Raw genomic sequence first — 17,551 nt, 5'->3', positions numbered from 1 at the left:
GGAAAGGTCAGCCTGAGAGGCCAGTGTGAATGGGCCTGGGGACTCTGCTCAGGGACAGCACCTCAGTCAGGCCACATGCATGTGACAATTTTTGGAGAGTGAGCCCTATCCACAGGTGCCCCCTGGATCCTCCCATCCCTTCCTCAGTTTCCATGGCTACTCACGGGTAGACCGGGGGGTCCTGGCTGGCCTGCCTCACCCTTCGGGCCGGTGGGACCCTGTGGAGAGAGGCAGCAGTTGGTTACCATGGGGAAGAGAGATCCCCCTTAGCCCCAGATTGGGCCTGGAGCTCGCAATGGTGGGGGAGGGGTGCAGCAGGGCCTCTTTATCTCCCAGAAGGCTGGGGGAACTGAGAAGTGGCATCCTCTAGGGCAGAGAGCTGCAGCCTGGATGTCCCTCTTTGAGGTGACTGGGGCGGCACAGAGGATGTTTCTCAAAAGAAGTGCAAAGGTGCATCAGGTGTGTAAGAAAGCGCCTGGCTTCATTAGTCCTGCTGTGCCCGGCAGCCAGGACACGGAGCCCGCATAGACTCCCATCTGTATGTGCGTGGGTGAAGGGAACCGGGCGGCATACACGCCGAGTACACAGAGCAGGACCTGCCGCTTGCGTGGAGCCAGGTGGGACAGAGGGGTGCTGTGCACAGTGAAAAAAGTCACATAGCACCTGTTCCCCCATGTGTGTGCAGGTTAAGAGAGCACACATTGGGGTGGTCAGGAGGTGCTGGTGGCCAGGGGCTGGGCAGGGCGGAAAGAGAGAAACTGGGGCAGTGGGCTGAGCTCTCAAGTCCGCAGCTACCCACTGTGTGCTCTGAAAGCCCAGCAGTGAAGGCTAGACTGACTCACAGCAGCGGTAACCACAGGGCGGTGTACAGAGGAGGGCCCCAGACTTGTCAGGGGACTCCACAGCCTTGTGCTGAAATAGCGCCCTATGTCCCAGAAATGCATACGATTATTGCACATTAATCAAAAATGTAAAAAAAATTGAGACAGAAATGCTAACTACCTGATTTGACCGTTACACACCATAGATGCAAGTCAGAGTACCATGTTTCCCCCATAAATCTGTACAGTTAAAGTAATTTTTAAAACCAGCAAGCAGAACAGTATCATTTTTGTTTTTCAAAAATTATATAAAGTCAGCTGGGGGTGGTGCCGCACGCCTGCCTTTCCAGCACTCAGGAGGCTGAGACAAGAAGACTGCTACGAGTCCAAGGCCAGCCTGGGCTACAAAGTGAGTTCAAGGCCAGCCTGAACCATATAGTGAAACCCTGCCTCTAAAAGACCAAAAAGCTCCCAAAACATATATATATATGTATATGTATATATATAACAATAAAGAACATCAACAATAAAAAGGAAGAAGGAGAGAGAAAGCCAGGGAAGCCAGGCAGGACCACCACACTCTGGGCGGGCTGGGGTACCCTCACCTCAGGGGACACCGTCCTACCCACCGCTCTAGCCAGCATCACTTACCGAGGAGCCTTTAGCACCTTTAGGACCTGGTGGACCCTGCAGGGAACAGAGATCAGAACATCAGCGGTGCAGCCCGCCTCCCCCGCCCCACCCTCAGCCCGCTCCCCTGTCCCACACAATGGGGACAGCAGCCCAGGGCCATCTGGTGCTGTGCAGGGCTGCCGCTAGACATGGAGATGGGCTGAGTAGAGGCTCACCCTTGGGACACTGGGTCCCCAGAGCACAGGAAGGGCCAGTCTGGGGTGCCAGGAGGTTGTGACCCTGCTCATGCATCCCCATAAGCGTCTCATGGGCCCTTTCCGGCCTCTCCCACCCAAACCAGGGCTCCAATACTCCTCCTTGCATCTGTGACTGGGAGCCCAAACCAATCCAGGCCCACCCTGTGAGTCTCAGCTGTGATTCTCCTGCCACCCACTTCCAGATACACACCGGCAAGCCAGGGGGCCCTGGGGGCCCGATCGGGCCAGAAGGACCAGTGATACCCTGTAAAGGAGCAGAAAGCAGAGGTAAGCACCCTGAAGAGGGAGGAAGAGGAAGGTGACCCCCCTGTGCCTGGCCAGTCGCATCCCCACGTCCCTCTCAAGGCCTCTGGAGTGGCCTGAACATCTGTCCCCAGGCGCCTTCATCCCATGCAGACTGGGGGTGTCTCCAGCACTTTGAGAGCCTGGGGAGGGGGCAGTGAACGCAGACCTCTCTTTCCGTTCTGCTAGGAAATTGGTCACCCTGACCTCCCGTCCTGGCTTGGGCCCCATGTTGTTTGCTCCTGGTATTGGTCTCCCACAGCACAAGTCCAGGGTGAGGGAGCAAGTGGCCTGACACCTGGCTGCCCTGTCTCCTCCAGCCTCTGAGTGTGCCCTGTGTGTCCGGCCCCAGCCCTTCCCTCTGAGTCCATGCCTGGCTGATGCAAAATGCCTCAGCTTGCAATGACCACCGGGCATCCTGGGGCCCCCAACACTTCCTGCTGGGGCACAGCTATGACCCAGGGCATGAAAGCTGGTAACTCAACCTCACCCGGAAACAGCACAGAGACCAGGACATTGGTCACTTTACAAATCCCATGACCCTCTAGCCTGGGCATCTTCTACCAGCAACGTAGAAGATGGCAGTTTGGAGCTGGCCCCGAGTGAGGATAGGTGTATGTATACATGCGAGTTTCTTTTCGGCAGTGGGGACCCTTGGTGTCTAATTCTTGTGGTCACTGAGCCATGAGGTACAGAGCCAACTGGTCCCAGGCGTGGCATCAGGGTGTGGGCTCTATGCACCCCCAGCCCTCAGAGCTCCTGGAGCCCCCTGCTCTGTCCCAGTCTGTCCTCTCTGGAGCCAGAGTGCCCAGGAAGGGGACACTGCCACAGTGGGGTGGGCACCCTCACCCCATCCAGGGGAGCATGGAGGCACACGTGTCTCCCCTGCTACACACCATCCCTTCCCAGGCCCCTGGCTCCCCTCCACCCCGCCCTCCTGGAGCCATGTCCCAGCAACCTGAAGTTGCAGGATGACACTGTCATCCCCAAGCAGCCGCCAGCATGGGGTCTGTGTGGGCCTCAGGCCAGGGAATGCAGGGCACAGGGGGGTCACAGCTCTGCCCTGAGACACAGGCAGGCACAACTGCCAGCTGCCTGAGACTCCTGAGCACTGAGCTGGGACACAGGCTCTGTTCTGCGGTGCGGAAGAGGGACGGATGCGGCCTCTGGGGGCACCTCGGCCAGCCCAAGTCCCCAGCCATTCCCATCTATACTCCTGGGTGCTGTGGAGGAAGAGAAGCTCGCTGGGCAGCGCCAGCTGACACACCTGCTCTCCTTTTGGGCCAGATGAACCTTGTGGGCCGGGGAGACCTCGGTCGCCCTTTTCGCCCTGCTCCCCGGGTGGGCCGATGAGTCCGATCAGGCCTGGGTGACCCTGTTGGGAAAGGCAGGTGTGAGGGCACCGACGCTGGGCGGCAGCTGCAGTGCATTGATACTGTGGTGATTGCCCGTTCTGTCTTCACCAGGAAAACCCCACTGGCGCACTTCGGGTGTTGGTTCCATAGGAGCCCCCAGGAGGCCCCCAGGGAATCCCCAGCCTCTGCTGTGCTGGGCCGGGTGGAGCTGTTGAGGTCCCAGCTTGGAGGACATCGAGGCCTCATGGCCCCTCCAGCCTCAGCTTCCAGCTCATCTGAGGTGTGCAAGAGAATCAGTAAAACCAGGGCAATTCATAGATTAATAGAAAGCAAGGCTTTGCTGCCACGGAGCTCCAGCGCAGCCCGGGTGGGACATGGCCCCGGGTCCAGAGTAAACATCCACTCCTCAATCTCCATGGCCCTGCCCTGCAGGAAGTCCTGGGTGCTATGGGTTCTTTGGGCCACAGATCGCCAGATCGAGCTTGGGTCAAAGGCCAAGGGCCCCACTCACCTTTTCACCTTTGGGTCCAGAATCTCCTTTGAGGCCAGGGAGTCCTGGGGGTCCCTGCAGGAGGATTTAGAGGGATCAAAGACAGAGTCCAGGGGTTCCTGGTGCCACTCGCCCCTCACAAAGCCCCAGAGGCATCACTCACCATGGGGCCGGGTGGCCCATCTGGGCCTGGGGATCCGGGGAGACCCTGCTCGCCCTGAAACACAGAGACCCTCACTCGGCGTGAGCCCACACTCATTGGCCCTGCCACCAGCCCACTGCCCCTTCCCAGGCCTGCCTGGGCCCCTCACCACAGGGCCGGGGATCCCACGCAGGCCATCTGGCCCAGGTTTCCCGGGGGCCCCCTGTGGGCCGATGGGGCCAGTCTTCCCAGGAGGGCCTTCCAAACCGGCTTCTCCCTGCAGAGGGTGGACCACGTTTGGGGGCTCCAGGCACCTGGCCCAGACAGGACCCCTGCCGACATGCCCCAGATGCCCAAGCTGCCCTGGCATCCGCCCTCCGTCACATGCTGCCTCCGCCAACCCTCCACCCACTAATCTGATCCTGCCCACCATGCCCACCTAGCCCAGGCCCCTGCTGCCCGGCCTCTCAGCCCCCACTGTGTCCTTGCTGGCAGTGATGAGGAACCTGTTTCCCATATCACAGCCCCCGTGCCAAGGGCTCAGCCCACTCCCACCAACCCATATCCGCCAGCGGTTCCTGTATGCCCATGGCCCACCAACGAGTGCTCACCTTGGCGCCTTTCTCTCCCTGTCTGCCTTCAGGTCCTGCGGGGCCTGGGGGACCCTGGATCAAAGGAGAGCCCAGGCGGTAAGCATGGAGAACCCAGGAAGTGGTTGGGACAGAGTTGGGGGTGCAGGAGGGGCAGTGGGCAAATGGTCTCCTGGGAACTGGCCAATGCAGACGGAGACCTTGGAGCGCCGCAAATCCAGGACCCTGGTCACTGGCCAGGCTCTGAGTCAGCGTGGGAAATGCGTTGGCCACCCTGAGTGCTGGGTGCTGCCCCTTCTGGCAGGGGCCAAGGGCTCCCTCTGGGGAAACTCCAGCAAAAGACCGGAGGATTCGGGGCACAAGGCCCCTGCCCTTGCCTCTGATTCTTCAGGAGGGTCTGGCCTGGGAAGGAGATTCTTTGCTCCAGGGGTCTTATTCTCTGGTGGGACTCACAGGCCCGGGACTGGTGACAAGGTAGGCAGCCAGGGGAGCACCCAGCCCAACACAGCATCTCCTCCCCCAGAAGTGGGGGGCAGCCAGGGCCAGCAAGAGGCACAAGGCAACTCACCCTTTTTCCCGGGGGCCCGGATGGCCCAGGCTCACCAGTGGGGCCTGGGGATCCCTGGGGTGGAGAAAGAACAGTTAGCCATTTGCAGAGTCTGTAGGATGGAGATTTGTTGATGAGACACAGAGGCTCAGCTCGGTCTCCAGCTCGCCTGGCCGCTCTCGGAGTGTCCCGGCCAGTCCTGCATAAGGTCTTGGGGCTACCACTCGGTGCCAGGCAATGGCCTGGCCGGGAACCCGGGTCACCTCCCGCATGGGGCACCTTTGTTTCAGAGAACTCGCTTCTCACATGACCCTGCTCCTCTACACAATAACTGGGTCCATCCCCCGGGACCCTGCAAGGGAGCTGTCCTTAGCATCTCCAGCGACAGAGCTGAGAACTGGTGCCACACCAAGGGTGCAGGCCAGGCAGTGGGGAACCAGGAACGGCCACCAGGGACTCTGGGCCCGGGACTGTTGTTCCGGGCCCTCAGTTGGTATCCAGGTGCATTCTGGGAGTGGCACAGGGCTTAAGGCCTGGGACCCCTGCTTTGGTCTGAATGCCCCCAGCACTCAGGCTGGGATCAGCAGAGACGGATGAGGGAAGGCTGGATGCAAAGAGTTGACCAAGGCCATTATCGAAGGGGTGAGAGGGACACAGGAGGACCTGGCTCACGTTCCTCCCTCACCCCTTGCCCTCTGTCACATTACAGCCCCTCAACCTTGGGCTTTCCGGCCTCCACGGACATGGACCATGAGAACTTCTACTGCCTGGAATTCACACCACCTGTGGCCTTTTGTAGCAGCAGAAAAAAGACTAAGATGGTCAGTAACTTCCCCCAAAATCTGGATGTGGGGCAGGGAGACCCCAAGAGTCGGGGGTTGCTTTCAAGCAGAGTGCTGCCCCAGGGCCCCCGGGATGGGGCAATGTCCGCATTGAGCGGAAGATGAGGTGCTAGGCTCACCGTCCCAAGGCAGGGCCTGAGACCCACTGGGGCCGCCACGTGGGCCAGTCCTGACACAGGAGAGCTTTGGGAGTCAGAAGGCAAGCCTCTAGAGCCACATGCAAAGCATGGCACTGCACACGCCTTCTTTCTGTCCACAGCTTTCATCAGCACCCATGGGCCCCTGCCAGCAGGAGTCACCATGGAAAGGGAACCAAGCCAACTGCAAAACCCCAAGATGCACAGATGCTCCCCAGGGAGGGTGTCACATAGGGACTCACCGTCTGTCCAGGTTCACCATCATCTCCTTTGTCACCAGGGGGACCATCTTGACCCTGGGGGCAACAGAACAAGTTCCTTCCTGCCTCCCAGACAGGACCCTGGTTCACCCCAGTCTGGTGCAGGCACTGAGCCCACACATGGGGTACATGGTGGGGGAAAGAGCACTGCACCCAGAACTCAACTCATCCAAAAGAAATCAGCAGGAAGAGAAAAGATACAGGGCCAGCAACAGGGAGCAGGGGCAGTGGGATGGGGGGCAGGTGGCCTTCTCAAGCACTTACTGCAGGTCCGGGCTCTCCAGGGGGGCCAGGATCACCAGGAAAACCCACTGGGCCCTGAAAAGCAGAGAGAGGGACAGGTCTGGGCTGTGAGCAGTGTGACTACACCCTGTCCAGCCCAGCACTGCCTGAGACAACACCTGCCACCACCTGACCCTGGACAAGGGCAGTTCCCACGCCAGGCCCCTTCCACCAGGAAACCCTTCCCTGCACATCCTGCCCACACCTTCATCCCAGAAGCCCCAGCTGTAGCTGTGGCCTGTGCCCCAGCCTTCCAAAGGGTGGGGGTCTCTAAGAAACCCCTGCTGCAGAGCCCAGGCAGGCCAGAGAGAACCGTGGCCTGGCCCCTGCCCTTGCAAGCATGAGGACCAGTTCTCAAGGCTGCTCCCCACCTCCTCTCCTGCACCTCCTCTAGCTTGGTCCAGAGTTGCCATGGAAATCCCTAGAGCCTAGGAAAGCACCCAGCATACACCCAGTGGGCTGCACAGCCACTACCTAGTAGGAATGACCTGGGATACAGGGACCCCAAGATTCTTGGCATTACTCACAGGGCTGCCCTTGGGGCCATCATCTCCGGGGGGGCCTTTGGGTCCAGGGGGTCCAGCAGCACCTGAGGGACCAGCCTCGCCCTTCTCTCCTCTTTCTCCTTTGGGTCCCTAGAGAGGAAGAGGCAAGGTCAGGTCTCAGAGCTTCCACACTCTTGCTTAAGGGATACTTGCGGGGCTCCCCCTCCTATGGACAGCCCCTACCCAGCACCAGCCGAGCCCACAGGGACAGTGAGGGCCAGGGAGACGCCAGTCTCACTTCCTGCGGCCACCCATCCATGCAGAACCTTCCAGGCAAGGAACCCCTGGCTTTCTGGGGTCTTGTGTGGCGAGGCTCCACTCTGCCCTGGGCACACGAGTCACCCTCATGCCATGAGAGCCGCGAGAGGCCCTGGGTGTGCATGTGCGATTGGCCCCAGTTATACATTTTCCTCTGACCACACTTCTGTGGCCTCGATCAGCACAGTGGTGTTACAGCGTCTGCTTCACAGCAGGGGACACTGAGCTGTCACTCCGGGTGGAATTGTCTCCGGGAGCTGTCACCCCGGAGGACCAGTATCACTCTGGTCAGCTCTGGTCAGCCACACCAGTGCCCTGCTGGGCCCCTGCCCACCTCCCAGAGCCTACATACTCACCGGAGGGCCCCCTTCTCCTGGAAGGCCAGGCTCACCAGCTTCACCAGGCTCCCCCTAGGAAAACAAGGCTGGTGTCACCAGGAGGCCACCACAGGGACAGGGACAGAGACAGCTGCTCCAGCTGCCAGGACTGCCACATCCATCCACAGCCTTCGGTCAATGGGGACCTGGTGTGGGGAGGTGGCCACTGTCTCTGGATAATTTCTGGGGCTTCAAGGCATGACCACAAGGAAGGGGCCAGGGCACAGAGGGAGGGGGTTCCAGGTGGGAAGGGACACTGGCGAAGGGACGCTGTCCTGCGGGTGCATGACAAGCTTGGTGATGGGCACAGATTACTAGCAGGGGAACTGATGGTATCCTTGGGGAGCATAGGCTCTGGACAGGGGGGAAGGGGCAGTGAATGAAGGGCCACAGGTGATCAGGATGGGGGTGCAGGGCTGAGGCCCCCACCCTGCAGGTTTCTCTCTAGTTCCCCACCTGAGAGTCTAGCAGATCCCATCAGTGTCAGAGCCCACAATTGCAGGGAACCCAACAGCCCAGATGTGTCCTCCTTCCCTCCACAGAGGCACTCTGGCCATGCCCAGGACACACACATGTACACACATGTGCACACACACATAGCCATTCTCTGCATAGGCACACACCGGTGGAGTCATGGGGGAAGCCTCACCTTCTCGCCCACGGCTCCAGGGTTTCCAATTCCACCCGGAGGACCTTGAGGCCCATCAGCACCTGGAGGTCCAGAAGGTCCTCGGGGGCCAGGGGGACCGGGTGGGCCCTAGGAGGAGAGGCCATGAGCCCAGGGTAAAGGCAAATTCCCTCAACATACCAACCAGCAGCCAAAGCTGGGTCTTTGGCCTGGCCACACTTACCATCTGGCCCACATCTCCTGTCTCGCCCTTTTCACCCGCAGGTCCTGGCAGGCCCTGCAAACAGGAGAGCAGTTAGGCACCCCCACACACGGTCACCTCAACCCCCCCGCAAGATGCCGCAGAGACCCTAATGAGCATCCACGAGTCAGGAATCAATCCTAGGCTCAGAATTAGCGGAAGAAATAATTAGAGAAGCATGCAAAGATTTATGAACAATGGGGTTTATGGCAGTCCCCCATAAAACAATAAACCTAATGAGCCAGCAGCTGGGAGACGTCTGGGTAAGTTATGTCTCCGCCATGTGCCGAAACGCTACGCAGTGACTGAAGATCGTGTCTTCCAAAATAAATAAAGTCACTGGAATACCTAATGACATCCAATGCGCCTGTGCCTTGTGCCTGGTGGAAGGGAAGGGGAGGGGAGGGGGAGAGGGGAGGAGAGGGGGGGAGGGGAGGGGAAGGGGAGGGGAGGGGAAGGGGAGGGGAGGGGAAGATCAGGAACCAAGGTTCTGTCCAGTGTGGGACAGGATTTGGATTTTGCAAACACCAAACACAATCACCCACACACCTGGGAGAAGGTGTATGCTTAACCAGGACAGAGAGAGCATACAGCATGGACAGCGGTCTTGACCAGGTGATGTGTCAGAGGTGGCCATTTGCCTCCTTTCCTGACAACTGACCACATTGCTCATTTTTAGGAGGCATGCGTGGGTCTGGACCCCAGTGCAGCCACCTCTTGCGATCCTGGCCATGCTGCCTGTTTCCCCACTCTTACGAGACAAGTGTAGCTGGCCCAGCAAACCATGGGTGCCTCTGCAGCAGCCCCCTGACATGCGAACACCCTTGCAGTTACCTGGAGCCCCACTGGCCCCGGTGGCCCAGGGAAACCTCTTGAACCTTCGTCTCCTTTCTGCCCGAAGAGGCCTTGCTGCCCACGGGGGCCGGGCTCCCCATCTGCACCCTGTGGGGACAGAATTGAACAGGGGTGAGCTCAGCGGCAGCTAGGGGACTGGGTCTTGCTGGGGTCACCAGACAGAGATACTTACGGAGGGGCCTGGCTGTCCAATAGGGCCTTGAGGACCCGTGGGGCCAGGGGGACCCTGCAGGAACAAACGGACACAGGTTGCTTCCCAAGTTACAGATACAGCAAAGTCCCCGAGCGGTGACACTTGGGGTAGCAGTCCCCAAATGCGTGACTCAGGCGCATGCATACACACACGCACACAGGGCTATATTAGACACAGCAGGGAGGCCAGTCCCTGCCACGCTGACCACAGCGCTGGCCCCTGCACAGCTCTTACCTGCTCGCCTTTGTCTCCCTTGCTTCCTTTCTGCCCCGGCTCCCCGATCTCTCCCTGGGGGCACAGAAGAAGGGTACTGTGAGGTACTCAGTTACTGTGAGTCCTTGGCATTCTCCACAACTTGGAGACAAACTAACAGCCTGCTCTGAAGAACACTATGATTTCCCTAGGCAGAAATGTTTCCATCTATTCATTCCATTTCCTTTTGGATCTCGGGGTTACAAAGCCCCAAGAGCGGACCAGAGGTGTACAGGACGTTCACGGGCAAGACAGGTGGGGACGCCGGGCTGAAAACGTCCACTGCTCTCTGCCATGGAGCTCACATCGATCCTGATCCCCAGGTAGGTGTTAAAACCTCCTCCAGTTATCTGTTGGGAAGGGGCTGTCCCTCCCCCTGGAGCGGTGACCCAGTCAGAGAGGATACCAGAGAGTTGTCGGGGAAAGTTAAGCCTGAGAGCTAAGTCTGGTTGTCTTCATTAAATGGACACAAGCTTGGCGGTAATAGCACGGCTTATAAAGTGCACTAATGAAACAGCCGTGGTGATTGGAGAGTAGATGTTTAAAAACATAGTGAGTATAATCTCATTAAACCCAGCTCGGCAGGAGCAGAATTTGAAGTGACTGAGGAAGGGGCAGAGAGCGTGGTTCTTTTCTCTAGTGGCTCACAGCACAGTCCTGGGCACCACCAGGCGCACATGAGAGCAGTGTGGTCACCAAGCTCTCTGAGGCAGGCCAGGGACCTGGCTCACTGCTATTTATTTCCCCACCGCTGGGCACTAGGATGCCAGTGTAGAGTCCTGGGCACCCAAGGCCCCATATCTGTGTGTGTCCTGCTGTTTAAGGCTCCCCGCCCCTCTCGCCTGCTGCCAGCCCCACTGTCTCCATACCTTATCTCCGTCTTCTCCAGGGGGACCCACAGGGCCAGCTGGACCTGGAAGCCCCACAGGACCCTGAAGCCCATCTCGGCCAGCTGGGCCTTGTGGGCCTTTCTCACCCTAGAGAGCACAGAAAAGCCTTGGTCAGCTGAGGCTTCGTGGGAACATCCCAGCAGCGTCTCACCACTTAGAGAGGGGCTGTGGGCAGGGAGCTGGGCATCAGCCTGGCGCACTGAGGGCCAACTCTGCCCAGGCTTGGGAAGGGCGCATGCTCCACTACGTTTAACCCACACACATTAGCAAGGGCTACTTCTCACTCGGGAGGAAACCGAGGCACGGTCAGTAAGCAGTATAGCCAGGCCGCCAATTTGGCCTCTGTATTCTGGCCTGGCAGTGGGGCCATGCAGCCCAGCAGGGTGACAGGGTTGACCTGAGCTCCAGCCACACCAGCTTCATTCCTATGCTCTGCGAACACCCTGCCTGGTCAAACACACCTATATATGTGCACACACATGAATGCACATATGAGCACACAGATGCATGCCTGGACACACACACTCACGTGTGCCCTTAACCACACACACCTGGACACATAGGAATGCCTATAAGCACAAGCACCACACCGTGAACAGGCACAGGATGTGCACAGATATGTACTCAGATAATACATACCCAAGCACACATGCAGAACACACGCACAGATGCACGCACACACAAGCACAGACACAATGTACCCCTGCCAGCCACCCCTTCCTGACACACGGAGGGACAGTGCTGCACAGGGGCAGGATGCGCATTAAGCATCTGCTCTAGATGTGGCCAGCACTGGGTCAGGCACCAGCACCCTGCCCAACCTGTGTCTGCCTGCATAATTTACTCCCCACACCTCAAACTCCACTCCTATTGATAGAAATGTCGGCCCTAAGGAAGCCAGAAACTGCCAGGGCTGCCAGGCAAATTTCCAGCCCACATGACAGTCAGGTCAGGGGTTCTGGGCAAGCCCTGGCCCACCCTGACCTTTCCATCCTCCTGCAACTCTTCTAAATAGCACAGCTCTTGCACGGTTTCTGCTTAAATATTTACTGGCTTCAAACGAGGAACCAGACTCCAACCCAGCTGGCTGTTTCCAGGTGTATTGAGCACTCAAGGGTTCTGGTTTCTGAGGCACAGAACCCAGCTGAATTTGTGCCTGGGTGCCTTGTTGGAAAAGGGGTCAATGCGACTGCAATCACCTAGCGCCTGGAGAGGGAGTCTCAGGGGCAGGGATGTCCCCAAGAGGGACCTGCTCCTTGGGGAAGGAACTGGTTGTTTTCCTTTTTCTTTTTTTGGTACTAGGAATCGAACTCAGGACTTCATGCTTGCCTGGCAGGGGCTTATGCCACTGAGCTAAACCCTTGGCCCCTGAAACTGGTTGTCTGTTCAGCAGTGAGCCATTGAGCGCTCAACACACAGGAAGTGACGCCGCACTGGCGCACACAGCTAGCACCTGCCTGACTCAGAGCCGCTGCGGTGCCACTGGCCTGGCCCAAGGGCAGCCCCGCTGACACCTGAGCTGGGGAAGCGCCTGAGTGGAAGTGGGTTTTGCAGCTCTGCAAAGGCAGCACTGGGGGGAGGTTCGGAAACTGTGCGGTGGAAGCCAGAAACGTCCAGGTCGGCCTGGGTGGGTCAGGTGAGGCTGGGTCGGTGTGGTCAGGATCAGCTGTGATGGGGCAGGCACTGCTTTGGACAGCGGCCTGGGCTTGAGGGTGACTCAGGGAGATGCTCGCATTTGCTTTTGGGGACACATCCAGGAGGGAGGGCACATGCGGGGATTCACGGGGTCTTGGGTAGTGGGGGGACCGTGTGGCCACGCCTCCTCTCAGGGCTCAGAGGCCCTGACCCTGTCTCCCTCCCTCGCTGCGCCTGTGCCCACATCAACAGGCTGAGGCCGCCTTGCCAGCATCACCTCGGCCCCAAAGGACCAGTGTGAGGGGCTGCAGGGAGGGAGGTCACACTAGGCAGCCCATTCACACTCATGGCTGGGCGGGGACCAGTGAGTCAGGACCCACTGTGCAGGTGTGGCAGGCTGGGCCCGAGTTGGGATGTTTAGTCATCACTGCCTGGCCTGGGGTCAGTCAGTCTGAGCCCTGGAAATGCCCACTGAACACCAAAGGGACCCCAGAACCTCCCCCAAGAGGGCACCCCACCCTGGTGCCTACTTACTGGAGCACCTTTCTCTCCAGCTGGCCCTGGTGGTCCCTGAGGCCCGGGTCGCCCTGGAATGCCAATGGGCCCAGCAGCACCAGCAGGACCTCTCTCTCCTGGAGATCCCTGCATGGAAAGCAAAACAGTATTCAGGCTCCAGGGCTCTCCAGCTGCAGGGCTAACTTCCCACAAGCATGGGTCATCATAACACACCACACAGCCCCTCTCACGGGAGCCCTCAATGGCTCCTTAGAGCCGTGCAGTCTAGCACTCAGGCTCCTGTTGTGGCCCTTCCTAAGTGATCCTCTCGTATCCCCATCTCACCCCAGCACTGGGAAACAGAGCCTCCTCACACACCTGTCTTCACTGGTCTCCCCAGGGGCCTGACACCCACCTTCCCCTTGGGGTCTGCCTGCCTATGAGCGCTCACTGCCTATTATGCTTCCCGCAGTGCAGTCTTTCCTGGGGAAGAGGTGTGTGACTTGGAGGACACATCCCCAAAACCCCCAAGGCCATCTCCTTGGGCCTGGGGGAGCCTCGTCTCTGCTCCCCAGGGAGGGTGCCTGGCATGTGAGATGGTGCCACCTCACTGCCTTCCACTCTGCTTCCCCACACACATGTGCCCCAGAATCCTCTACATCCCTGCTGCTGGGTGGGGGCCTTCAACCCTACCCTGCCCTGCCTCCTGCACATGCTCTTGTGCTTCGAAAGGACCCCAGCTTATCGAAGGGCAGGCTTTGGAAGAGGTTGAGGGGAAAGGTCTGGACTCACCGCGGGGCCCGGGGGTCCAGGGGGACCTTCGTTGCCTTTTAGTCCAAGGGCTCCCTGAAAAATAGTCAGATGTGGTGGAGGGCACCGCAGGCAAAACCCCAGGCCAGGCACTGACCCCCATGGTCCCTGTGCATGGCTCCTCACTTACCACTGGGCCAGGGAGCCCTCGGTCCCCAGGAAAGCCACGTAAGCCTGGGGGACCATCCTTCCCAGGAAGGCCAGGCAGGCCTGGGTCACCCTAGAAAAGGAGCAGAGATATGCTGTTCCCCACCACCACCATAGATGTCCCCCTCCTGTGAGCTGGACAGGGCTTCCTCAGCCCCTTGGCCTTCAGAGGAACTCTTGGTTTTGTGTGTGCGTGTGTGCGTGTGCATGTGCGTGTGTGTGTGTGTGCTGAAGATGGAACACAGATCCTAGTGCATGCTGTTCCATTTGGGCTGGCTCTGCATAGACCTGGCTCATGGCTTCAGGTCCCTCGAATTCTACAGAGCTCCTGTGGTGCTAAGAGCTGGGTCTGCTGCTATCTTTCCCACATACTCGGGGCTGGTCATGAAGGCAAACCTGTGCTTAGCTAGAGGACCCTGCGGCTGATGTACTGCTCAAAGTCCTTCTCTAAGTGGGGTCCGAACTCTATGCCCTTGTTTCATGGAGCTGCAAGCCACACTGGCTGAAAAAAGGCACCCTTAGGGCTGTGCTCTTAAAGCCACTACACATTCTAAGTTTTTCGCAGGGCTCACAGAAGAGGACAGGGTCTTGTGTGCCCTTGGCCTCCTTTTCCAAACTCAGTAAGCTCAGGATCTGGGATAGATCGATTCACATGCACGCATGCTCAGATGCATTTATTCACGGTGTGTGTGGTTTTCCTGTTTTTTTCTCCATCACTTTCTAAGTTGCGCAGCCAACACCTGAAAGACTGGAGCGCTTGCGAGCCAGACCAGGAAAGGCAGCTGACCTACATCTGTGTGAACACAGGGGCAGTGAGATGCCCACCCTCGGCCCCACTCTCTGCAGAGGCCATGAAACCAGGGCCATGAGCACGACGCTACAAACGAGGGAGAAAAACATGTTCGTTTTTGCTGCTAGAATCTACTTTAAGCCATTCCTGGTAGGGGATTTTTAAAGCATCACTTTCTACCAGATCTGTGTTGGATGTGTGAAGCAGGACAGTGTTTTATCCATTTCTGGGAGCAGGCAGTGGCTGGGAACAGGGCTCCCCATAGAGACTGCATGGCTTTGATTCTTTCTCCTCTGTGCCGTCCCCTCCCAGGTTACCTCGAGCCCTGGCTCCAGTCGAGCAGAGATGAAGCTAAATTAGCCTGAGAAGCATTGGAGAGGAGGAAAAGGAGAAGGCAGGTCCTAAATGACTCCTCAGGGAAGGGCAGCCTGACAAGGGAGCTGCAGAGACTCACCTTCGTCCCTTCTTTGCCGGCAAGGCCTGGGAGTCCCTGTTCACCAGGAGGGCCTGGGGGTCCAGGGTGGCCCCGCTCGCCCATTGGGCCTGTTTCTCCCGTAGGACCCTGGGGAGAAAACCAGCACCGCCACCTGTCATCCTTCAGCAGCTTGCAGGGGGTGGCCATTTCCTGTGTCTAAGGACAGCCCAGACCCCCAGGCACAGCACCACCTGGGGCCACCATGCCTCTGCCCTCCTTGAACCTGTTCCTTCCTGCCAAAAGCCAGAAGGCAGAAAGCTGGATGGACACCACCAGTGCTCACTGCTGGCCTTGTGCCACACTGGCTGTGCGGAGACGGCCACCACGGGTCAGGAGCCTGCTGTCTTCAGCCCTGTGTTGGCATGCTGACCGCTGCCCGTCTGGCTGCCCTGACTCCTAGCCTGGGCAGCTGCTACTCTTCCCACTGACCATGACCCTCTGAGTCTGGCATGGGTGGCCCAGGGTGCTGGCAAGAGCCAGTGGACTTGGTTCCCTTGGATGCTACAGGAAGACCATGTGCTCAGGGAGGCCCACACCTGTCCCCATGTGGCCCCTCTGCACAGCCATCAGCACACACTCCTTCCCCACAGCGAGATCCCTGGCACAGTTGCTGCTAGTGCCCGCTACACATACCTTGCCCACCTGTAGCATTGCCTCCCTTGGAATCAGGGGACTTGGGCCCCAAGCCCTGATCCTCCCTCCCGCACAGTGGAGACACCCAAAGCCCAGAACACTGGGGTGCTGGGTCTCACCTGAGGACCAACCACACCTGGGGGTCCTGGAGGGCCGGTCTTGCCTTGGAAGCCCTGTGAAGAGACAGCAGATTGGGGTTACCAGAAGCCACCTCACCACTCTAGCTGCCCTCCTTGGTAGGCCTGCACCCCTTCCTGCCCTGTCCCCAAATGGTGGATTTCATCAGAGCAGCCCTGCACGGAAGTCAGGAAGTCAGATGGGTTCGTTCCACGCCACAATCCCATGCACATGAGCTGGCTTGAGTCACGAAGCGTTCGTTTCCTGTGGGAACGTGGGAGCCACCTCTGGGCTGTTCTCATTAGTGCCTCTGTGGGGGCGACTCTGATTTTGTCACGGACGCCTCTCATGCACGACAAGAGAGCCACCAACCTGCTCCTTTGTGTGTGTTTAGGACAAGCAGGAGCCAGTTCGCAGCCGGCGGCACACAGGTATTATTTTTAACTGGCTGCAGGAGAATCTGTTCTATGTGCCGAGCGCGGCCCCAGCAGGTGGGGTCTCTGCAGAGCCCAGGAGCTCGGCTGTGTGTGCCAGGCCACACTGGCCACGTGTGGCACAGCGTTCTCGGAAGCCTGGGCATTCCCACTTGGAAAAGTGAGGAGATGGACAGGGAGAGGGGCGCAGCACAGCAGGGAAGCGGGAGAGGCCGGTGAAGAGCTGTGAACGTCATCGCTAACAATAGAGGGTTCGAAGGCCGGACCATCTGGTCCATGGTGACTCAGAGACCGGCCAAGGCTGATGAGACAGAATCAGCCTCCAGCTCCTTGCTGGGAAATGGGCTGCATGCTCTCACGCAGGAAGAGGAATCAAAGCTTCTGTTTTCATTTAAATAAAGATTAAGTCAACACCTAGGGCCAAGCATGGTGCCACCCATGTCCAAGAAGGTGGTCAGTGAAGCACAAGCCACTGGAAAAGGCTCTGTCCCCAGCACGGCCTAATTATTTTAGCAGCCCTTTCCAGACTGACAGTGGCAAACAGCACACAGTATGCAAAACCTCCTATCTTGTCTCCTTGGGAAGATATGAGAGAAAAATGTGCAAAGCCTGAAAGAGATGTTTTAATTTTTCTCTATAAACAAAAGAGGTCTGTAATCTCCATTTATCGGCCAGCACAGGCTGCGCAGAGCCTTGGCGAAGGCGTAATTAAAAGGAGTTTCAGCACGAGCCACCAAAGAGAGACAGAAGGCATTTTTCTAAAGCAGGCAGGCAGCAAGATCGTATCATCAGCTACAGCATTCAAAGCCCTGTCTCACGCAGGGCCAGCCAGGGCTGGGGCTGCCTCTCCAGACCTCCCAGCACACTCAAGCTGGCTGCAGAGACAAAGGACCTTTCTGCCATTGCAGCCCGGCTGCCGCTCTGCTCCGTGGGAGACATTAACAAAACTCGGTGCACAAAGCGGGCACACACAGTGAAGGATCACAGCCAGGTGACAAAGAAGTCACCGTGCACCACACAGCTTCGGGTGTCCCAAGCCTAGAGCCCCCAAGGCACATGTGTGACCCAAATCACTTGGTGCCCAGGACAGGACTTCCACGGAGTGGGACAAACACCCAATAGGGGTTTGGTGCAGGTC

At 58.5% G+C, this 17,551-nt stretch overlaps 1 protein-coding gene across 2 annotated transcripts in view; it reads right to left on the bottom strand.

The window, feature by feature from the left end:
- Positions 1-17,551, bottom strand: part of Col5a1 (collagen type V alpha 1 chain) — a 119,333-nt gene that overhangs the window by 13,918 nt on the left and 87,864 nt on the right. For both annotated transcript variants that reach the window (XM_063244181.1, XM_013153252.2), the window contains exons 38-61: positions 15,982-16,035; positions 15,209-15,316; positions 13,948-14,037; positions 13,800-13,853; positions 13,047-13,154; positions 10,857-10,964; positions 9,970-10,023; positions 9,715-9,768; positions 9,522-9,629; positions 8,670-8,723; positions 8,468-8,575; positions 7,798-7,851; positions 7,166-7,273; positions 6,621-6,674; positions 6,339-6,392; positions 5,139-5,192; positions 4,592-4,645; positions 4,150-4,257; positions 4,002-4,055; positions 3,860-3,913; positions 3,261-3,368; positions 1,902-1,955; positions 1,473-1,508; positions 165-218 (exon numbers count right to left, since the gene is read on the bottom strand). In XM_063244181.1, the coding sequence (XP_063100251.1) occupies positions 165-218; positions 1,473-1,508; positions 1,902-1,955; positions 3,261-3,368; positions 3,860-3,913; positions 4,002-4,055; positions 4,150-4,257; positions 4,592-4,645; positions 5,139-5,192; positions 6,339-6,392; positions 6,621-6,674; positions 7,166-7,273; positions 7,798-7,851; positions 8,468-8,575; positions 8,670-8,723; positions 9,522-9,629; positions 9,715-9,768; positions 9,970-10,023; positions 10,857-10,964; positions 13,047-13,154; positions 13,800-13,853; positions 13,948-14,037; positions 15,209-15,316; positions 15,982-16,035 (1,746 nt within the window). The remainder of the gene's footprint in view (positions 1-164; positions 219-1,472; positions 1,509-1,901; positions 1,956-3,260; positions 3,369-3,859; positions 3,914-4,001; positions 4,056-4,149; positions 4,258-4,591; positions 4,646-5,138; positions 5,193-6,338; positions 6,393-6,620; positions 6,675-7,165; positions 7,274-7,797; positions 7,852-8,467; positions 8,576-8,669; positions 8,724-9,521; positions 9,630-9,714; positions 9,769-9,969; positions 10,024-10,856; positions 10,965-13,046; positions 13,155-13,799; positions 13,854-13,947; positions 14,038-15,208; positions 15,317-15,981; positions 16,036-17,551) is intronic.

The sequence above is a fragment of the Cavia porcellus genome, unplaced genomic scaffold, assembly GCF_034190915.1.
Source record: "Cavia porcellus strain 051 isolate PalLab524CR breed Dunkin Hartley unplaced genomic scaffold, mCavPor4.1 scaffold_49, whole genome shotgun sequence".
In the NCBI taxonomy this organism is placed as follows: domain Eukaryota; kingdom Metazoa; phylum Chordata; class Mammalia; order Rodentia; family Caviidae; genus Cavia; species Cavia porcellus.
This window is presented reverse-complemented; position numbering and strand designations above follow the sequence as displayed.